The 23,307-nt window shown below is 36.7% G+C and overlaps 4 protein-coding genes across 4 annotated transcripts; 1 reads left to right on the top strand and 3 right to left on the bottom strand.

Annotated features, from left to right (window-relative positions):
- Positions 1-3,091: 3,091 nt before the first annotated feature.
- LOC137738829 (cytokinin hydroxylase-like) lies at positions 3,092-6,910 on the bottom strand. The gene is made up of 5 exons (XM_068478302.2): positions 6,445-6,910; positions 6,133-6,359; positions 5,658-5,902; positions 4,770-5,148; positions 3,092-3,749 (listed from the first exon to the last, which is right to left on the bottom strand). Exons 1-5 carry the CDS (start codon positions 6,722-6,724, stop codon positions 3,324-3,326), a joined length of 1,557 nt encoding a protein of 518 aa, XP_068334403.2. The 5' UTR covers positions 6,725-6,910; the 3' UTR covers positions 3,092-3,323.
- A 5,882-nt stretch (positions 6,911-12,792) lies between these two features.
- On the bottom strand, positions 12,793-14,782 carry LOC137739869 (uncharacterized). Its single transcript, XM_068479598.2, has 2 exons — positions 14,556-14,782; positions 12,793-14,048 (listed from the first exon to the last, which is right to left on the bottom strand). Exon 2 carries the CDS (start codon positions 14,006-14,008, stop codon positions 13,007-13,009), a length of 1,002 nt encoding a protein of 333 aa, XP_068335699.2. The 5' UTR covers positions 14,009-14,048; positions 14,556-14,782; the 3' UTR covers positions 12,793-13,006.
- Positions 14,783-16,551: 1,769 nt separating this feature from the next.
- On the top strand, positions 16,552-21,282 carry LOC137740223 (ubiquitin receptor RAD23d). Its single transcript, XM_068480066.2, has 11 exons — positions 16,552-16,888; positions 17,544-17,705; positions 18,093-18,146; positions 18,542-18,624; positions 19,167-19,389; positions 20,012-20,167; positions 20,248-20,313; positions 20,407-20,454; positions 20,549-20,658; positions 20,761-20,839; positions 20,947-21,282. The coding sequence occupies exons 1-11, from the start codon at positions 16,823-16,825 to the stop codon at positions 21,061-21,063; spliced, it is 1,164 nt and encodes a 387-aa protein (XP_068336167.2). The 5' UTR covers positions 16,552-16,822; the 3' UTR covers positions 21,064-21,282.
- Positions 21,283-21,634: 352 nt separating this feature from the next.
- On the bottom strand, positions 21,635-23,222 carry LOC137740225 (small ribosomal subunit protein cS23). The gene is made up of 2 exons (XM_068480068.2): positions 22,847-23,222; positions 21,635-22,070 (listed from the first exon to the last, which is right to left on the bottom strand). The coding sequence occupies exons 1-2, from the start codon at positions 23,132-23,134 to the stop codon at positions 21,789-21,791; spliced, it is 570 nt and encodes a 189-aa protein (XP_068336169.2). The 5' UTR covers positions 23,135-23,222; the 3' UTR covers positions 21,635-21,788.
- Positions 23,223-23,307: the final 85 nt, after the last annotated feature.

Raw genomic sequence — 23,307 nt, 5'->3', positions numbered from 1 at the left:
ATGTCATTAGCAATAAATGGGTATATAAAATCAAAAGAAATTTCAGATGGTTCCGTATCTAGATACAAAGCTAGATTAGTTGCTCAGGGCTTTAGTCAGGAGAAATGATTGGACTGTACTAAAACTTTTGGTCTAATGGTAACGCATACTATAGTCAGATTGGTTCTAGCTCTTGCTGCCATACATCATTGGGATTTAAGACAATTGGATGTGAAAAACACTTTTTGCATGAAGAATTATAGGAAGAGGTTTACATGAAGCAACCTTAGGGATTTGTCAATTCTAGTTATCCATCTCATGTTCGCAAACTAGTTAAATCTCTTTACAGTTTAAAACAAGCTTCAAGAGCTTGGAATGATAAGTTCACAATCTATCTGATAACTATTGGTTTTGAAGCTTTTCTCTCGGATTCCAGCTTGTTTGTCAAAAAAAAAGATGATCATGTAGTTATATTGTTGTTGTACGTATATGATATCATCATCACTAGTTCCAATTTTACAGTGATTCAATATGTGATTAATACTCTGAGTATAGTTTTTGATCTTAAGGATATGGGCACATTGGCTTATTTTCTTGGACTTCAGGTTTCTTAAAATCCAATGGTGACATATTTGTGAATTAGTCCAAATATGTAAAAGATCTTCTTCATAAGGCTGCTATAGATGACTGCAAATCATGTTCTACTCCATGCAAGCCACATAATCAAGTTCTTACTACTGAAAGTACATTGTTGAATGATACCATTTTATATCGCAGTCTTGTAAGAGGCATTCAATACCTCACTTTTACTCGACCCGATATAGCATTTGCAGTTAACACAATATGTCAGTATATGAGTGCTCCTACTGATGTACATTTTGGAATGGTCAAAAGGATCCTGCGATTTTTACAAAGGACAACTTAATGTGGTTTGACTTTTACTGCAGCCTCAACTTTATCTCTTACTGCATATAGTGACAGATTAGGCAGCTGACTTGAACACACGAAGATCTATCACGGGCTATGTGGTACTCTTGGGAGATAATCTGATTTCTTGGCAGTCCAAGAAACAAGCTTCTGTTTCCAGGAGTTCTACAGAAGCAGAATATCGAGTCTTAGCTCATACCACAGCTGACATCTCTTGGATTCGACTGTTACTCAAAGATCTTCATGAAGTTTTAGGGTCACCTCCACTTATTCATTGTGATAACCAATCTGCCGTAGCTTTGAGCTTGATTCCTGTTCAACACACTCGGATTAAGCATTTGAAAACTGATGTACATTTTGTTCGTGAATGAGTTCAAAAGGGTGACTTAGTTGTGCAGTACATCCCAACTCAAGATCAAGTGGATGATGTTCTTACTAAGGGTTTACATGGACTTGATTTTCTTAAGCATTGTTTCAATCATAAGCTTGGTTATCCTAGCTAAGATTGAAGGGGGGAAGGGTATTGGATATGTATATCATATCAATATTTGCCACATCAGTAGTATTGCCACATCAGTTGTGGCTTATGTCCTAAGCTACCTATACTGAATGTTAGTGTATAAATACAATTTCTATACTGAATGTTAGTGTATAAATACAATTTCTCTCTTGTTTGTAAAGGATAAGGTCGGTTGTAATAACTGTTTTTCCTCTAGTGAAATACAATTCAGTTTCCTTTCTTCTCTCTTAAGATTTCTTTGAATTCTTGATTCCTACTGTGAATGTTAATTAATACAAAGAACAACTGTATTGATGAAAAATTACTTGAGAAAGTTACTTTTGTTAGAAAACTATTCTTGTGTGAAGGGAATTAAAGGTAAAATCTAATTGATTATGGATCAAATACATGAATTTAATTTTACCAAAAAAAATGCATGAATTTAATTCTGAAACTGTAAGAAATATTGGTTAAAAAACTTTCGAGATTGGGATGGAGAGCATCACGGTTTCTTAATGAAGTCATATTTAAATGAGATTTTGAGGGATTTTAATTCTTTTAATGAATATAGAGGTATTCGATTAGGATTTTAAGTTATTCTCTAAAATTAAAAGTGTATTCAATCAGAATTTTAAGATAGTTAATTAAAATCCTTAGAAATTCGAGTGTATTCAATTAGGATTTCAAAGCAGTTCATAACATTCCGGATGTAATCAATTGGAAATTGATTTTAAATAATTTGAAAAAGTGAAGGAATTCGAGGGAATTTGAGAGATTTCATAGTGTATTTTAAGCATTCACAAATCTCACGTTTCCCCATAAGATTTTGAGGGAATTGAATCAAAATTTTACATGAAATCTCTACAAATCAATTAAATTCTATAAAATATAAATATATAAATCTATTAAAATATCTCAAATTCTAATACACTCTTCTAAAAATGTGGCATTGGAATTTCTCGTATGCAGTGTATTAGACAGTGACAGAGGAGAAATAAATAAATGGTTGTTGGAAACCAAACAAACAGTGAGAAAAAAATTGCGTAGTGGGATGCGCAGAAGAATCATAGATTGGTGCAAGGAGTTGATGGGATAGCTGCCAAGGCACTCTACATTGGACAGTCTTCTTACTTTCGGTACCTTTTCGTACATTTTGATTTATGTGATTACGGTTAAGCCATGTTAATATTTTATATTACTATTTATTTTTGTCTTATTATCTTTATAAAAAAAAAAAACAATATAAAATATGACTTAACCGTGATCACACAAAACAGAAGAGTACGGAAGAGCACCGGAAATGGGAGGGCAGACAATCTTTGTCCCTGTATATTTCCCTTAAATGAAGTCTCTAAAAGGAAGATCCTGACCTACCCCCCTGTCAAATACATGTTGGCTTATTTAATTAATCTTGGAAGATAAGCACATTGTTAAATCAATCTGATAGAATGAAAAGAATCAATCGTTCATTCATTTATAGAAGGAAACCCTTTTTAACTCAAAGCTTTGTGTGTTTCGATTTGCTTTGGTTATATCGTTAATTGTTTCTTTGCGTATCCCCTCATTATATAATTGCAAGTTTAGACTTTCAAATAACTCTAGGATTGTTAATCTGCACCCACCATCAAATTAAATAAGAATGCAGTAAGTTCATAGTTTAATAATATAACATATATGCATCAAAGATGATTTAATAAGAGAATATATGCATCAAAGATGGCTTAGAGAGAATAATCATTGTGATACATTTTTATTGACATTTACTTGTTTGGTTAATCCGCTCAAACATCATATCAATCCCATTCTCTTCACTATTTATAACTCAAGAAACGAAAATTAGAAAGATAAAGTTGACCAAAATTCCATCTCAAGCTCCCTAGCTCCTCAAACGACAAACGCTAATCCCAAAATCAGTATGCTAATTTGAAGGGTCTATGGGGGTCAAGCATACTTGAACACCATACTTGGGTTTGATGGTGAGGACAACAACTGGAGCGTGACGATAATTAGGCGAAACAGTAAAGCTAAATTGCGAAATTAACATCGCTAATATGATTTTAGCTTCCATCATAGCGAAAGATTGACCAATACAATTTCTTGGACCGGTAGCAAATGGAATGAACCTCCCGGGTGTGAAGGACTTAGAAGCAAATCTTTCAGGGTTGAACTCATTTGCATCTTTACCCCATAACTCTTCACTGTGGTGAATAGCCAACACTGGAATCCATATCGATAGCCCCTTTGGAATATGTAAGTCACCAAGTTTGATGTCCTCAAAAGCCATTCGAGGTAGAACAGTTGCTGGTGGATACAGCCTCAGTGATTCATTTATTACCCTATTTAACTGCAAAGAATCAAAGAAAAAAATAATGTGACCAATAAGCTCAGACTAAAACTCTAGGAAAATGGCTCGGAAAAGAACGAATACGGATCCTCGCTAAATCCTCTTTGTAAGGATCTCGGAAATCTGTGAATCGTGTTCGTTTATCATACATCGTACGGTTAGAAATCATTTGAAATATTTTTATTTAAAATTATACACAAACAATACCTGACAAAAACTGACCGTATGATGTATGATGAACATACACGATTCATAGATCCTTACCAAAAGGATCCGAAAAGGATCCTGTTGGGAAAAGAACGCATAAATTTAAGATATAATAATAGGCGTGACCTAGCTAGCTTGGTAAGGCTTGTTAAAGTTTTTTTTTATTACTAGACATGCAAGACATTGCCACTGCCAAGCCTTTGGACCTGCTTTTGACTAATTCGATCTCTATTACCGGCTAATCTCCTTTTAAAAAACTTCAATTTGGTGTTCTGGTTTTTTTTTTTTTTTTTTTTATTTTATTTTATAATTTTTTAATTTTTAATTTTTTTAAATTAGGCTTTTGGTAATTAAGTAGAACCACAAAACTAAGATGGTGTGCCACGGACTACGGATAGGAGTAATGCCAACATGAAGAGTTTAAAATGTAGTAAAATTGTTTATACTACTAACTTAATTGGGTGCTAGTTTGGACACATTATTTAGTTGTTTGCATTCAAAATTAAATATTTTATTAGGAAGTGTAGTACACTGAAAATTTATTAAAATTGCTAGTCAATTAGTTTAATACAACTTAGTAAAATCCAAACTTAGGTTTACAGGTATCTGTGAAGTTTTAGCCTTTAAGACCATGCCAAAAAATCTATATTTGTTTAAAAAAATTTGGAAGCATTTCTTAGTGGCTCTAATATCTTGTCCCTTCTCACTGAACTTTTTAGTAATTTCATGGCCCAAATGCCCACGATACCAAACCACCAAAACAACTAAAAGCTAATTACAATAATTTTAAAGATACAGAGTAAGCTTGCTTACCAAAGTGAGCTTGGAAAGATGATCAACAGATGGTGTTCCACCATTGCACACTTGCTTCACCTCAGCCCTAACCTTTTCTTGCCAAGAGGGATTGCTGGCTAGTAACATGACAGTCCAAGTGAGTAAAAGGGCAGTTGTTTCATGTCCTGCAAAGAAGAATGTCTTGCATTCATCCATGATTAGTTGCAAGTTTAAGCTGAAACCATCCCCTCTTTTTTTTTGCATCTCATTGAGCAACATCCCCAGCAAATCATTTCCATAAGAACTACTCCGACCGATCTCAACACAGTCCCTTCGGCTCTGGATTATCTCCATCAGCAGCCTCTCCACCTCCATTTTCAGAGATTTTATTTCTCTGTTGTATTTACTTGGGAAAAACCTGAATTAAAAAATTTCAGCATCTGAAATAAATTAGTATGACCTAAAAAAATAATTTGCACATATGTCATGATTTTGAAGCCGTTCAACAACTTACTCTTGAAAGTGATTTACAATTGACAAAAAAAAAAAACTATGATAACTTATAAAACAAATAGAAACAAACCTAATAAAATACAAAGAGATGCTTAGTGGAAAAACATGGACTCTGCTAAAGAAATTAAGAATAAGAAAGTGTGACCACGTAAAAGAAGTATATTGGCTCTTTTTATTATTTATAGGAGTTTCAATTAAATATTTCTGGTACTGTTCACTTTTAACGAAAATGATATTTTTACTCTAAAAAATCACTTTTGGTACCATTCACTTACAACACATTTTTGTTCTTTTGATTAAAACTCGAAATTTTCAAACCATTTCATTAGTTTTCCTTTATTTATGAAAACATAAACGAATCCAATTAAATATCCTCCCTAAAATGCACCTCAAATATTTCTGTATACTACTTACCGGCTTCCGGGAAGGCACAAGTGCCTGCTTGCTTGGGCGCATAGATGCTGCAGAACAGTGAGCAGTCGAAATATCTGCTTCCCTTTCTCGTAGCTGCTATCGAACTCTGTCCTCGAAATTATGTCGGCTGTGAGCCTTGTCATGTATTCTCCAATCTCAAACTCCCTTTTCCCTGAAGTCTCTATCTCATTTTTCAGCGATTGGAGCATCTCTTTAGTGCATTCCACCATGTACCCCGCATAGCTCTAATGAAAATCGCACCAAAATTAATCAAAATCACAATTATTATTGAATCATGATAATTCAATTCAAGAAATTGTTATTAGCACGTAAAATAGTCATTATGCATTTTTATTTTCTTTTTTGTTTTTTGCTAGATAGAACTGTATAATGACTTTTTTTGAAATACTAATAACATATACCGCACCATTATTCTAAAAATTTACAGAAACATTAAGAATCATCGTATTCATACCTTGAGTCTATCTCCTGTGAATGCCGGTGCAACGATGTGGCGCTGATGGTACCAATCTTCGCCGTTGGCCATCAGTAATCCGCGGCCGATGAAATGCTTGGAGCCTTGCTGTTGAAGCCATGACTTGCCGGAGATGGTGCTGTACTTGGACAGAAGCTCCTTGATCAATTCTGTCTCCGACAAGCACATCCGGGGTTCAATTCCATTCCAATATATGAATCTTTTTCCTAAAACCCAACAAAGTTACCAGAAAAAACACATAAGCTTTATATAGTGATCGATGTGGTGATCAAATTGAAAGATTTTGCGAACCATATTGTTTGGACCATGCCACATAATGGGGCAGGAGGCGACCGACGATGTCGTGGTCGATTGTGTGCATGTCGTGAGAGGTTGATTTCGCGACGAGGGTGGCCATGTCCAAGATGTTGCCGTTGAGAGGGCGGGGTTTAGGGCCTCGCACTCCTTGTTTTTCCATGGTTCTCTTGATGCGTCTTGGGGTTAGGAAGTAGCATGAGAGAGTGTCGTAAGCAACTCTTAGTAATAAGCCAAGAAATATGATCAGCAGAGTTGTTAGGAGCACCGCAGCCATGGTGGTGATCAAACAAAACAAGGAGAAGAAAAACAGAGGATTTTTTTTTGTTGCAAATTTCTGACGTCCCACACTCAAACAAAAGAGTGAGGGAGTGTGTGATGTTTTAATGTGAAGGTAGCCGCGACAACCCAATTTATAATGGCCAAGAGGAAGGCCTGTCAGCAATTTTTAATTAGGAAATATGTGTACTGTAACGCTAGCTTTTCTTTTTATTTTATTAATATATATAAAATAAAATAAAAAGGCGAAAATATTCATAAAATAAGAAGGAAATTGGGTGAAATATTCTTTGGTTGGTTGGAGCAAGGGGGAATTGTAGTGCTTGCATTTTAATTTTTAACCATATATCTTGTTAAAATCGAATCCTTAGTTTTACTAAAACTGGAAAGTGGAATTTGTTCGGGATTCAATTTAACGCCAGGGAAGAACATGCATGTCAATTGTCAAACACATGTGGGGGTTACTCGTTCGGTAGTTGTCCTGGGTTGACCTTTTTTTCCCAGTGATTTTCCAGGGACTGGGGAATTGAGGTTTTCCACAGTGCAGATGTACCAAAATGTGAGTGTCGATATGCGGTCGCTCGATTGACACTCACATTTTGCAAAGTTCACCAAGTGACTAACTAGGCAATCCAACCAAACTATCCAACCAAAAATAAATATATAAAATACCGAACTAATATAGTAAATCTGTTCAAGAAAATGCCATATATGCATTATCTAGAGAAATTCGTCACCATATATAACTTTCCTTCAATATTTACTACTATAATTGACGAGCGTATAAGCAACAATTAGGAAAGTAATCTATCATAAATTCTTTGTAATTAATTTGAATTGGTGGCATACAAATCTAATCTGGCATGAATGCTTCTTTCCTTTTAATTTTTTTCCCAAAAGACGAAACTGTGCATCGAACTTTTGATTCAATCAAATACAAATACATTGTATCGAAAAAAGAAAAAAAAAAAACAATCCAATGATAGGATCAGGCTAAATGTTTCATGAATGTTGATCGAATTCAATAATAGGAAATTAAGGAAAGTTCGAAATTATTACAATAATTTAGGAAATTAGAAAGTTTTGAACCCGAGACGAGTGGGTAAAAACCCAACAAACCTAACTTATAAACAAAAAAGTTGTTCAATCAAACAGAAAACAACAAGCTCGGTGTAATACATGATATAATTTTAAGCATAACATCTTATCGATGTAAAAAAGTTTGAAAAATTATACGGATTCACTTTTCTAGATAAAAGTGTTCATATACCCAACACATGACACGCATTTTCATTTGTAAAATTCTTATAAAGCACGACTTTCTATTAGCAGCACACAGCATTTATTTTTAATTATAAAAAAATGTTTTTTTTTTAATATTTTGGCTTGATGGAAGCACACAGAAATGTTTGGATTAAAATTTGTACATTGTGACAAGCATTGCTTTATTCTGTTGTCATGGACAACCCATAACCCTTGTTTTACAGTTTTACTAATCACATCAAATTTCTATTTCATGCATCGATCGATCTAACTTTTTCTCTCCTTTTCTTTCTGTTGGCCTAAAAATGCAAAAAGAAGTTGTGTATACAACTTGTTTTGTAAAACCAAAACAGAAATTAAAAAACAACCACACTTTAGAAGTTTCAAAAGAACAAGTTTCTTAAACATTTGTGATTTGAGAGGTAGGTCTATATTCCCACGCATGCCCAGCGGAGGCCATGCGGACCCTAGAAAGGCCTTAATATAAAGAGACATTTGTCGACTTCTTCTCTTCTGAGCTTGTTTCTCCTCTTCTGAACTTATAAGAAGTTTTTAATTTTCTCCTAAATTTTAATTGTAGTCGATTACCTCTCTAAACTTTTATAATTAGTCAATTTTCCTTATGACGTTAGATTTTGAAATTTTCCATTCAGTTTCCTATCCATTTTGGGTACATGGCAAATGTTTAAGGGTAATAAATAATTTTAGGTCCCTAATGTGGACAATAGATTGCTTTTTTTATTTTTTCCTTCTTTCTTCTCTTCTGCTAGTTGACTCCATACGCTTTCTGTTTGAATTAGTCATGAGAGTCCAATTAGCAACTGCAAAGTAATGACTTTGCACCCAATTTACCAAAACAAAATTACTTTTGCTCTCATACAGTTGACATGTGTTGTCCACGTGACCAAAATTGATGGAAAGTTAAGAGGAAAATTTTCAAAATCTAATATCATGGGGGAAAATTGGCTATTTGTAAAAGTTTAGGGAGAAGAACCGGTTAAAATTAAAGCTTAAGAAATAGATTGATAGCTCTATACGGAGAGCAAATTGACAAGTAGGTCTAATATAAAAGGAATTCATGTTTCATAGGTAGGTGGGTGCTACTGGGTAGCTAATTGTATTAATTCCAATTATTTTCTCTAGAAGTTGAAAATAAAAAATGAGATGTAATATCTTTTTAATTATAGAAGGGAATCCTACCGTCAAATTCATCCAATGAGTGACGGGATCTCCAATCTCCATTTTCCCTCCCACAATCTGCCAGGTTTTGTTCCCCAATCCCTGCATACACTCACAGACTCACTTGCCTTCTGTACAAGTAAATGGGATTTCTAATGTCTTGATGCATTTAACAAACTAGTACTACATTTTAATAGTATTTTTATTTACTTGTAAGTGAGAGATTTCTAATTTAACTCACATAAATGACAATTACCTTTATAATATTTGTGTTACGTTTGCTACTTAATTGGGTGGAAATTAAACGATCAACCTATATATTACATATACACATATATTATATAGCTAAGGTTTATGCACAACATTATAGCAAGAGATGAGCATGGTCAGTTCTTAGCTGCTCGGGTTGTCCGTTTTGACAATGTGTGCTCTCCGGCACATGCGGAGGCTCTGGCAGCTAGGGAGGGCTTGGCGATGATTGTTGAAAGGGGCTTGTCCAACATCATTTTATAGTGTGATTCTCTTCAGATTACGACTGCATTGCAGGGACATTCAGCCGATAGGTCTTTCATCGGGCTTGTTATTGAGGATGCCAAAGCTTTCATGTCGGCAATCACTGGAGTTGTTCCAGCCCCTATTCGTCATCAGGCCAACGAAATGGCCCATCGTCTTGCAAGATTTTCCCTTCGCAGTGATGGTTCTCGATCTTGGTTCGAGGAACCTCCGGATTTTTTGGCGGACTTACTTGTAATTGAATGTTTGGGTTGATTTGTGTTTGGGTGCTCTGTCCCTCTTTGTGCTTAATTGCTGTAACCTCAAACTTTTTTTGTTTTTAAATTTTATCGTTCCTCTTCAAAAAGTTAGACGAATTCGAAAAAGGTGACACGATACAAATAAAAAGCACAAATTTCATTTCATAACAGGATTTATCACATGATTCTTTCATTTGATTTACTCAGTTTAATATATACACATCGAGTTTTGATGCAATACCTTCCCATGTCATATTTGGTTTAAGTACTGCTAATGATAACTTAATCTAAAATATATGTGAAATCCAAGTGTGACTAGGGGTTTTCGGCCATTGCGTTCTTCAATAGACTACCTTGACTTGGTGGACCTTTTGAGTCAATTTTAATTCCAAAGGTGACTACTAAAAGAAAGTTAAAATAAAAAATAAATCCAAAGAAGATGCTGCTCTGACTATAGTGTGAGTGTGATGTGGAATTTATCATCCCCTGCATGCCGAAAAAAACCAAGAGCAAGTTGTCAGGTGGGATCAAAGTTAAAGTATCGAATGAGGGCTAATTCTTTCGTTAATCTTTGCTTAAAACGTACGATTAATCGAGTTCATGGTGCATGGATCAAGATTAATAATGCATAATCTGTATATCTCTCCTGCAACTTGTGATTCGTGAACCAACTTTTACATAAATATATGCGTATGTAAGCTTTTGTATATGCAGGTAGATTATATACATGAATTTCATCATATTGCATTGTATGCTTTGCATCAGTTAATAACATTATCATTATTTGCCTCGTGCAGGTGCAGTGCTTCTTCCTAATTCCTTATTGGCTTGCACATGCCCTTCCACCATCGTACACAGCAGCTTTCTTCTCATACTCTTCTCCTTGCTCTTGTAGATGGTGTCTCCAGGCTGCAGGTCGAAAATAATTCGAAAGGTGTTACAAATTCTGCATTATAATATACAGAACCGGTGCAGTTGTAAATATTGTCCATGCGTCATCAATATTTATAGATACTAAACCTGATAATCACAAAAATATGGATATATATGACTAATTACACGAATCACATGTCGTATATTTTTGGTACTTGTTTGTGATTGTTTGAGACTCCTCGACTGTAAGCGAACATGAATATCACACGTTCATGTCACAATCAACATTATCAATGATTCAAATTGACAGTCTGAATAATATTCACAATAATGCATAGACATGCATAACACATGCAGATTGATGATGGATGAAGTATGAACACTAAGTAAAGTTTAATTAACGTGCACAGCCACCAGTGTAAGTATTCGATCAGCTTTGGTCGTTGACATTAGTGTGTTCTAAGCATGCACACCGAATCTTCTAATCTGTTTAATTAGATATCTCCCCGATACCCAAGTGGGGTTGAAGGAACCCAACCGAAAGTAAACAAGTTTAGATATTTTAGGTATCTCGATTAAGAATTGATCAAATTAAACTAGTACACAGACATCTGCATTAAAAAGTTGATCAAGACCTGCTAAAAGAGGTAGTTAGCTTAATTAACAGTTTTCCAAGAATCTTTGGATATGTTCCATCAATTTGCAGTACCCTTATCGGACGTTAATGATTGGTTCGTCGGTGCATAATACAAATCCAAATGTTTAATTACTGTTTAAACTAAGATTAAAAATTGTCATCGTTAGCGGAAAGGAATTGCAGAATCATAATCTGATCATGATTAAATTACCATTACTTTAAGAATTTAATTATGAAAAGGATGATAGAGATTAGAGAGGAATTGTTGACTGTATGAGTCAAAAAGTATGGGAAGGGAGAAAATATACAGGTTAGGAAAGCAAGAAAAATGGAACATATTCTTATGGGGCAGGTTGCCCTTACAATTAAGGCCATGAGCCACAAAAGATATAGAGCTTATGAAGTGGAGAACAAAACCATGACATTTGAATTCCGTACATCAAGTGGTTAGTATAGATGCTTTCTACGGTCATATTTGTGTAACTTTGATGTAGTATAACATGTCTTGTCTGAAATTGCCAATTCCTAATTTTGGCAACAAAATTCACTAAAATTTTAGAACCTTCCATTAAGTGTGTAAAAATGCAATATTTTCCATGATCTACCTTTCCATTTTTAAGGTCCATTTGCAACATAAAAAGATGGAGAGTTGGTTCATCAAGAACTGGATATATTGTATACAATAAGCCCACCAAAAAGTTCCAGCTTGAGTCAATTAGAGAGCCCATCACTTGTACACGAATGTGTTTAAGAGATCATTTTAGCTCCACTCGGCTCAAAACTCTACCTATGCAAACACATTTTCTTTTGTGTTTTTAATAAGTTACCTACGTATATCAATCTATGATTTGCAGGCAATGAGAAATGAATCCTAGACCGTACGCACTAAGTAGCCAAGTAGTGTCCAGTCCGAGTATCGATCTCAACGTCTTCATTTCTGTCACATAGTAACAGTTGAAATTTTGGCTAAATTAAAGAAGGGGGAGGCTAGATTAAAACTTTAAAAGGATCACAAGCATTTGGAATTGTATAGGGAAATGATAAACAAACTCTCTTGTCCTCCAACATACCCTTGTTTCATCGTGTTGGTTGTTTGGCAATAAGTGAAAAAGGCTGTGTGAAAAACTAAAACGGATGTGTGAAAATCAGCTCTCATAAGTTAACGAGAATTCGGGCTAATATATGAGCATGTATTGCAGATCAGGAGGCAGAGGAAGTAGGAGCCATGAAACCACAAACAAATTTCGAACTAAACTGACCGAATCCAACAAGAAATTTAAGAACTCGAACTTACCCATCTTAAGAGAATTCCTTTATACCTAACGCTGCAGCAACGAAAGAGCGAGTACGAAGACATAGATATTTGGCCAATTCACTGATCACTTTTGCATCAATGGCATTGATAAAGCTCGAGGATAAAAGTAATAAATACATAAACGTGCTGCAAATTTTTTGTTTCTTGCTTAGGCACGGCCTCAAATGGAATATCCAAGCTCCATACTCAACCTGGCAAGTACAATTGATATGTGAAACAGCATCTTAGAGTTTAATCCGAACGGTCAAAACAGTGATGACCTTAAGCACCTGCTTGACCGTTCCTAGTTTGCTGCTGCAACTCTTCATCAGCATTTCTGATAACTTGGTCCCAGCCACTCCCAGCACTTGTGTCCAAAAAATCAAACGGCACGGCTGTCTTCAGACCTGGCCTAACAGATAACTGACTCTCTACAATTCTGAATTCAACACCATCCCCTCGAATCTGATCCAATTCCTCCCATGTAAACATTAGAGGTAGCGTAAATGCACCCCATGGGTTGAAATCCACAACCTTAATGCGATCATCCTGTGTCACATATACATCAAAGGTGTAATTTTCTGATTCAAATCTGGACATCAAATTATCCACGAAAAAGTCTTCGATCAACGCTTGAAGGCTGTGTTTCTTTTCAAGCAGAGCAGGATAACAAGTAGTGACCTCACGTTGTGAAATTCCAACTAAATTATGATTTCGTACAAAGCAACGGAACTCCATCTCTGGCTTGAGGGACTGGTACCATTTCCGTAGCGCAAGGAAGAAACTCTTAGGCCTTGTTGAGGTTTTGTCACTGCAGGAATCATATGCGTGACACAGATCATGGACCAATGAGTCAGATGATCGTAGCAAGAGCGCAATCTCACTGAACGAAGAGCACTTGAGGCTCCCAGTTGTGCTGATCCAAGCCGAGTCTTTTGGTGCACTCCAGTTTAGCTTAGGGAACACAGAACCTCCAAGGGACTTAATCGATTCCTTGACCTCCAACTCAAGTTCGGGGAAAGAGGGTGGCATAGAAGGCTGCTCGGACTCATCACCAGACCCTTCTGATACTTGATAGTCGTCTTCCTCCTCCGGATTATGAATTCTGTTGGGGAATGCATCGTCATTTGAGATCGAAACAGGGAGAAGGAAGGGCCCTGAATCGTCGAGAAGGTATTGGACAAAGGATTCCGGAAGTTCATGAATTCGGGTTTTGATAGACAAAGATTTAAACTTTGGGTACCATTCCTGTATCTGGCATCGATTCACTTCTTCCTCCTCCATTTTTTTTGCTCAGTGTATATGTATACAGATCAAACACTTCCTGTAGTACAAATTATCATAAAAATTCTCTCTTTTAATATAAAAAATATATATATCGAAGATCGAAAGAAAAAAAGGGTTTTTATGAAAAATTATTACAACTCCATCCAATGAACATCAACTAAATCAAAACCCCGATGAAGAAACATCATCAGTAATACAATTCAGCATCAAAAATTAAACATTCTTTCACCAGTCAAACGTTTCCTGCATGAAATCAGTTACAGAGACAACAACTACGGCAAACATTAAACACTGTAACAAATCCAAAACATAGGACACTTGAAACACAATCAACAAACAAACAAAAATCGAGGGTGTTTCAGAAGATTTAAGCTGAGTAAGTTAAATGGCAGTCCTAGATTTCTATCAGTTCCTCAGGTGGTGGAAGGGAAGACAAGACAACATGCGAGGTTGCGAACTAATTTAATGATTTCAAGTTCGAAACTTTGTCGGTGCGCAATCGAAAAAGTGATGAGAAAAATCAAAGCAGAGAGAATATGTGTACCTGAATTGAGTTCAGAGGCTACAACCTTGAGCTAACGTTGCAGGAAGAGTCGAGAAATGCGAAAGCTTTGGTTTTTTTCTTTTCGAGGACGCTTGTTACTTTAATTCCTAGGTTTTGTGTTGATGGGCTGGGCCTCCGTTACGAGAGCTAGTCAAAGGAACAACGGACTTAAGGAAGCCGACTCTCGTTCTTTGGACCAACCTATGACCAACAAAAAAAATGGATTCATCACTCTTTTTCACAAATACCAGGAGAAAGGGTTACGAAAGACATTATTGCCTTCGTGTTACTGGAGTATAGTTCTGTCATTTTCGGAGAGTGTGCAGACAACCACCATTTCCCCTTTGCACAATATTCGCAAAGTAGCTCCCGAATCAAAGTGTGAATGTCCCTTAAAGGTGTCATATGCTCGTTTTGATCGAGAAGGGATGCTTCAACCATCAAACATAGTATGCCTGACTCGGATTTGCAAGAATGGCTATGTAGGTAAAGGGATCAGCGCTATGATCACTTTGAGTTTTGCTTGAAATGTGTATGCTTACGTACTAGTTGCTATTTGGCCGTAGATCGAGTTCTGGGTTCTTCCCTTGCATCAGATCTCAGGTTCTCTATTTCGTCGATGAGTTGTTAATTTAGCGGACTTATTTAGAAACCTCATTAATATCGATTAGTATAATTTAGAATATCATTCTGGTAACTAAATAAGAAAATTATCATGCTTTTCATTAAAAGCACTTAAAGTCATTTCTAATCACCCAACTCGTAAAAATTTTGCAAATGTGGATTAGAATTTAGACTCGTTTCTTGGGATTTGCTTCTTTAAGGGGGTGTTTGTTTGCCCTCGCTAACTCTCACTATATTGGACTGGACTAAGGGTTAGTCTAGTCCCTTGTTTGTTACCCACTGTGACTAACATTAATGCCACTAACCTTCACTCGCCTCGACTAACCATGGGATTAGCCGGTCTTAGCGAACCCCCTCAAAAATCATGGGATTGCTATTCCCGTTTCTAGAACTGCATACGATGTCTGCAAGCATGATTCTAGGCAACTCTGTTTGCCCACCCATGCCTGGATCTAAAACCCAATCCCACCCACAACCTAAATCTCAAAATCCAGCCACCAAAGTTCAAAAAAAAAAAAAAAAACAAATAAAATAAAGCAAGACAATAACAATAACAATTTCAGTAGAATAATTCTTCGTTATTCCCGAAACTTCCCAGAAATTTCCCCAATAATTTTCTTTTTCCCAGATAATTTTCTTTTTCAGAGAAAAATGGATAAAGAATGGGAGAGAGTAACTTTGGGGATAAAAAGAGATGGAGAGACGGAAAGGGAGGAGAGAGTAGCTTTGCGACGGTTTTGCAAGAAAAATGGTTTTGAAGTTTTCTGTAGAAAAAATGGATTTGAACTTTGAAACATTTTGAAGGAAAAAAGATGGGAGGAAATGAAATAATGGGCGAAGAAACCAAAGAGGAGGAAAGTACTCTCTAGAGAGAGGTAGAACCATAGAAGAGTGTCTAGAATTTTTAGAAGGAAAAGGTTGAATTCATAATAAGATATTATTAGATATATATTAAATATTATAATATTATAATTTATTAATTATTCTGTTTTTTTGGCCAACACTGAATGCTTCACTAACTGAGTTTGGCTTAGTCTAATCTAAGTCAGTTCAACTTAGTCCCCGAAGTTAGTCCAGTCTGAGATAATCCGGTACAATAAACACACCCTAAGAGGATTACAAAAGTTGAATCCTCCTACATATTGATTAGTGTATATATGTATGTATATTTTTTTTTGGATAGTATTGATTAGTATAATTCAGAATATCATTTTGTAAATGTTTTTATTTTCTTCAGAAAAAAAAAAGGAAAAAATATACCAAATCCAAATCTTCCCTTACTTCTTCCCGAAGCCAAAAACTCGTATCCTCTCCAAACTATACCATCTCTCAATCCTCAGTCCCTCAATCCCCACCGATAGATAACACATACGGTATACGTGGCATATTTTCATTGGCCATAAAATTACAACACGAGAAATCACCAGTTTACTGGATCGGACCTCCTCCATTCTGTAGCGCTACTTTGTTACCAAGAGAACAAAGACTACTGCTTTTCGTCATCACACTGACTTCGTGCTCTTTCTCTCGTTTCTCTCTTCTCTCTCTCTGGAAATTGTGACCGGCGCCAACCGGAGATCGGAGTCTCGCCGGAGAATCGGAACTCTACGAATTGGCCCGAATCGTGCAAGTCGGAGAAAACGATGAAGGTTTTTGTCAAGACTTTGAAGGGCACAAACTTCGAGATCGAAGTGAAACTCGAGGAGACGGTATAAAACATGCATATACGTATCTTAAATTATTTTAACCATCTGCGACTGAAAATTCAATTGATTTGGTGCTTAATTCGTGATGTTAATCGCTTCAGTTTTGGGTAATTAGGGTTTTGGGGCGAATGCTAATTAGGGCTTTTTGCGCCCCGGTATTGTTGGAGTTCAGATTCTTTGATTGTTCGCTGTTTTAGTTTGCATAATTGTAGAATTTGGTTGAAGTTTTAGTGAATTTATTGTTCAATTGTGCAAATTATTTAGCTTTGGCGTTAGTGTTATAGTCAAACATTGAGATTATTGCAGAATTTTTCAGCTTTGATCACTCGGAGAGGTTCATGTTAATTGGATTATGGTTGCACCTCCATGGGCGTTTAGTTTTCTAGTTAATTTGGACTCAATCTGTAATCTTTTATCCTATTTGCGTTGATTCGAATTCATGGTCTATAGTGAATTGGTAATCTGAATCCTAGATAGAATCGGAAGAATGATCGAACCGATTAATTTCAAGTGCCTGTTTCGTTACGTGGTGCACTTCATTTGCACTTACACTAAGCAACTCGTGCACTTACTTTTGGTTCCTCAACAACTTTTTTTGTATCCCATTTTACGATTTTCAGTTCATTGTGGTAATTATTGTGTTAATTGTTTCTCCCAGGTTGCCGATGTCAAGACAATTATAGAGACGGCACAGGGTGCAGATGTGTACCCTGCCCCACAACAGATGCTTATTCATCAGGGGAAAGTTCTTAAGGATGACACAACTCTAGAACAAAATAATGTTGCTGAAAATAGTTTTATCGTGATAATGTTAACCAAGGTGAGTTTGCTTTTCTTACTGTTGTTGGGATTACTTAAGAAACGACTGGGTTGTAATTATTTTTACAGGATTTGTAATTGCAAGATGTGAAACTGTGCTCATATTTACTATTTTATTCAATCTTTAAAAGAAAGAATTTCTAAGTGGGCTTGATAATCTTAAAGAAAATATTAAAGCGTGAAGTTGGTTTATGCGATAGCCATTAATTATCCCTTTTTGATTGGTTTATGTTGTTTTGTATTATGAGTTGTCTTTTGTTTCTATTAATCGTATTACTATAATCTTGTAGCAAGGTGGTGTTTTTAATAAACTTACATGCTGACACTTGCAATTTTAATGAAACTACAGATCCTAATTACTTAATTATGTTCTAATTATCAATTGCAGCCTAAGGCCTCACCAGCCGGAGCCTCCAGTAAGCAAGGTGCAGCCACAAGTCAGGTAAATCAGCTCAGGTTCTGTATTTAGTATTATTGTTTTGGAATGACCATTTTTCACATTGGTAGTGCATGTGATTTTGGTAATCTTTTTATTAGACCACATGGATAGAAAAAATCTTTTTTTTCCTTAATAATCCGAAGGAAGCAGATCTTTATTTCTTTGTCTTGGAAAAGGTTTTTTGTGAATATGGGCAGAATGATGTATGGGGGATTCTTGTTGGGGAATTGTACTCATGAAGTTGCATATACTTTGTGGGTGAATTGTGGTCGTATAGATGTTCATTATATAGTTCCTCATTCCTGCCAAGAACCTTATTATGAGGTATACAATAAAAAAATTATCAGTATTATATTTAATTTTTGGAGGTCCATCTTATGTTGTCTACTATTTTGCAGGCCCAACCTGCTGGTACTGCTCCTACCTCTGCCGCACCACCCCCAGCAGCTCCAGCTCCAGCTCCTGCACCAGTTGTGGCGGAGTGCGTATACTGTCACACCTATTTTTTCTTTTGAATCACTCATCTAAAATTGTTTGGATGGAAGACTTATAACTGTTAGCTTTCTGGTATTTCCTTAGCATGCGAAACAACATTTTTTCAGTCTGATCAGTGCAATATGAAGTATACTATCATTTCAATTTAGTGAAAACCACATATTTTTGTCATATTATATAGTTTTACCAAAGTAGAGGACGAATTTCAATATTCAATTGCTACCTAAATTTTTATAGTAATTTTGACTTGCTTATGGTTTTGAGTGTACAATATACTTTTATCCGTTGCTTATCGTTTTCTTTTTCAATTTTAAATTGTTTTATTTATCATTTAAATAATTTTTGTGTTACCAATAAATGGCTCGTTTGTAAGTGTGTTAATTTTCATTTATGGCCTCTAGTTAAGAAGTATTCTGAGTTATATATAATTTAATTTGTTTTAACTCATTAAGGCCGTCTTGATTGTTCACTGTTCAACCTGAATTTCATCTTTTATATTTGATAATTTTATTACATTCTTTGGTCCAGACCACAGCCCGCCGCTCAAACTGCTGCTGTTGTAGCTCCTACTGATTCAAGATCAGATGTGTATGGCCAAGCTGCATCAAACCTAGTTGCAGGAACTACTTTAGAGTCTACCGTTCAGCAGATTCTAGATATGGGTGGAGGAAGTTGGGATCGGGAAACCGTTGTCCGTGCTTTACGGGCTGCTTTTAACAACCCTGAAAGGGCTGTTGAGTACCTATATTCTGTGAGTACTCAACTTTGATATTTTGATTCTTTTGTTTTGATGTTAGTTGGGCAATGTAGATAGAAGAAGTTTGATTACTGAAAATGAGGAAGAAAACATATGTTAATTTTGATTAATTGGGAGGTAATGCCTCTGTTTTTCTACCTAACACCTGTGTCATTTAGCAGTAGAGAAATTATTTCTCTCTGTTTTGTTGACCATTAAGCTTTCTGTTGATAAACACCTTGTACGTTGTGATATTCTCTTTTATAACAATGGTGCTCAATGGTGTTGGGTATGATCCATTCCCTCGCACAACTACATAGACCATTGAAATTGGCGGGTGATTTGAGTTGGATTATAGTCTATCTCCTGTTCAAAAGAAGATCCAAAATGAAAATAAGACAGATTATTGATTGATGTCCGTCAGATGTTAGTGCCTTATATTGTAATTTTTTTTAGTACATATTTGTTGTCATGACCTTGTGTAAAATTCGAAAATGAAAACTTTTACTTTGTTGGTCTTCTACTCCTCGTCAGCTAATTGTTTTGATTCCATATAAAGTATTCCTACATGCATAGGAAGCATGTTTGGATGTTACTGTCGGATTAACACAGAAACTGATATTGATACACATGTCAGGGCATTCCTGAGCAAGCTGAAGCCCCACCAGCGGCCCAAGTTCCTGCTGGTGAACAGGCAGCAAATCCTCCGGCCGCAAATCCTCCAGCGCAGGCTCCACAACCAGTAGCACCTACTGGTGGGCCCAATGCAAACCCACTTGATCTTTTTCCACAGGTAGAGGCTGTTAATTAGTAATCTATGTACCTCTTTATATCCTATACTGTCCAAGTGAATAACTGTTCTTGTTGAATCAGGGCCTTCCCAACATGGGTGCAAATGCCGGTGCGGGCAATTTGGATTTCCTACGCAATAGTCCCCAGGTATGTATATTGCATCTTTTTTATTTGTGAATCCGCTTATTGTTTATATGCATGATTGAGAAAGGTATCTGAGCTTCCAACTCATTATTTCAGTTCCAAGCCTTGCGAGCTATGGTGCAAGCCAACCCCCAAATTCTACAGGTATTATTTTGTTCTCCTTTAATTTTCTCACTTTGGCCAAGCTTGTCGCTTTTAATTATAATTTGAGGACTCACGATGGTTTATCCTGCTGCAGCCTATGCTTCAAGAGTTGGGGAAACAAAATCCACATCTAATGCAGCTCATTCAAGCTCATCAAGCTGACTTCTTACGCTTGATTAATGAACCCGTTGAAGGGGGTGAAGGGTTAGAAAATCTGCCCTACTTGTCCATTGAAGCAATTAAAAAAATCTTTGTTGATAATTAAAATACACAGGGTTCTAAGTTATTGAACTCTGTATGTTTCAGGAACCTTTTGGAGCAGTTGGGTGCAGCAGTGCCGCAGGCTGTGACCGTCACCCCTGAAGAGCGAGAGGCCATTGAACGCGTAAGTATTATTTCTCTGCACATGTGACAAGTGCATTTGTTCCACTTGGTATGTGTGAAATATCATTGTTTAGGTCATGATTGACAATCCAAAACTTTTTCTTGCAGCTAGAAGCTATGGGTTTCGATCGGGCGCTAGTGCTGGAGGTATACTTTGCATGCAACAAGAACGAGGAGCTGGCGGCCAACTATCTTCTCGATCACATGCACGAGTTTGAGGAATGATGATGGCAACTGGGTTTTCTTTGGTCTATCTTTTCAGTGTCTCAACTCTTTGCCATGTTGGTTTAAGTTTAGTAGGGTTTCTTATACTCTTATTCAGCTACTTGTCTTACATCTCCCAGCAGACGGTGTCGATCCCCCTTTTTATGTTTTGGATGGCATAATTTCTCTGTTTCTAAATATTGGTTACCATATTCTATACAGAATTTTTCTCTTGCAAAACAGTGGGTGATTTCGGTTTTATATTTTCGTGCCTAACCCGTATGATTTTCGTAATTCGTATTCATGTTTTAAGTACTCGGAAGATGCCTATGCAGAAGTAGCTGCGAAATATGTTATCGGTGTGTAGCTTATGCATCTTTAACTGAGATGGCTCAAGAGTGTTCAAGTAAATGGACGCGAGCATCCATCTCGACTCCTTCAGCTCAGAACCAAAAGATCTCTTTGCAATGCACTTTGCCGAAAGGATCTCCGGCAGAACCGTAGCTTGGGATCGATTGATGCATGCCAACGCATTGAACTGCACGATTCAGTCGCAAACACGAAAACAATTTCGACTGAAACAATGTGATCGGAAGATAACAGTCGTATCATCCGAGGATACAGTCCATATTTAATTCAAATTTAACAAAATGTGGTTCAGAAATAACCAAAATGTGCTACAAAAGAGAATTGCTAAGTATAACACAAAGCAGCTCAAAACTCATAATTTTTTTTTACATGAAATCTTACGCCAAGTTTCCGCCACTCTGCTGCCACAGATTGATGATATCGGTAGCCTGATTGAGAAGGATAATCATCTGCTTCTGAGAAATCCAAGGTTTGCTCTCAAGCAAGACCTTGAGCTCCTCCCACGCATCTTTCCTCGGCCAGAAGTAATAGGGGCTAAGAGGGATGGAGCCGTGACCAGGTATCATCTGGTCGAGTGCAATGCCGATGTTCTTTTCCATCCAAATGAACTTCAATACGAGCCTCGGTTTCTCAAATGGCTTCACAACCACTCCCAGCTTCTACATCATCCAAAAACCGAAACACAAGTTTAACTACATGACCATTTGGAAATTGCAGATGTATGAAACCAAACGGAAACCAATGGAAAGAATGTGACAAGCAGGTTGGGACTGTCTCTCTAGTAAGCACTTCAGTTCATAAGCACTTCTGCTGGAGACTCTTAGGCTGGGTTTCGTACTGGGTGATTCTGAAAAATGCTAGGAGCTATTTTTGTGTTTGGAAAACATTCTGCTTCAGTTTTTTTTTCACAGTTATAGGCTGTGAAAAAAAACCAAAAATAAGAAGCTGCAAAACCCAGCTTTGAAAAACCGGTTTTTTTTCACATCTGTTTTACATAAAAGTTACCAAACACTATAATATTGCTTTTTTCTTTTTCAAAAGCACTTTTACAAAAAAGTTTACCAAACACTCTGCTGCTTTATTTCACAGTTGCTTATTCTCACAACAGAGAAGCAGTTTTTTCAAAACACATCAATACTAAACCAACCCTTAGATTAGAAGGGTTTTTAGTCATCAGAAAACGCTTTTAGCCCTCTTAGAACAATCCATAACTACAGCTTCATGCTTATAAATGTTGATAAACACAATTATGTTAAACCAAAAAAGAAAATTACAATGTTACAGAGTTGAGTTTCCACTTTCTAGCCTATGGCTACATTTTCTAAGCAACCAAACGGAACCCAGTAAAAAAGCAGAACAATTCTCAATTACAAAACAAGACATACAACGAACACACCAACTCAACAGAGATACTGAGGATAAGAAAAAAACAAACCTCTTTTTCCGGGGCGGTGTCGGCGGCCTCGTCATCGGTGGCCGTTTCTTCAGCGACCAGAGACTCTGCGGCGGCGGAGAGCCTTACGTTTCTTGCGGCGAGGGTAAGTCCGAGCCTCAGTTCCGGCAGCGAGTGAGAAACAGAGAAAGAAGAAGCCTTCGGCTTGAAATTCAATGCTCTTTGATTAACACTGTTGACAAAAAGAAGCTTCTGCTGCGGCAGCTTCAGCCACAACGCGGCGGCGTTTAGGTTCGCCTGGCACTCGATTCCCATTCCCAAAGATAACATCTTCTTCTTCTTCTTCTTCTTTCTTCTGTTAATGTTCTTATCTTCCGCTTTGAGTGGGGACTCAGAGACGGACAGAGATATCTGTTCATGTGAAGAGATATCAGTTTCTCTCCTGCCTTGTTTGTTTCTGCTTCTTGGGCTGGTTAGGTAACTCAGGCCCAAGGTTGAAGGGC

The sequence above is a fragment of the Pyrus communis genome, chromosome 9 (genome assembly GCF_041283825.1).
Source record: "Pyrus communis isolate YQ-2024b chromosome 9, ASM4128382v1, whole genome shotgun sequence".
NCBI lineage: Eukaryota > Viridiplantae > Streptophyta > Magnoliopsida > Rosales > Rosaceae > Pyrus > Pyrus communis.
The sequence above is the reverse complement of the archived record's forward strand: the minus strand, read 5'-3'. Positions and strand labels throughout refer to the sequence as shown.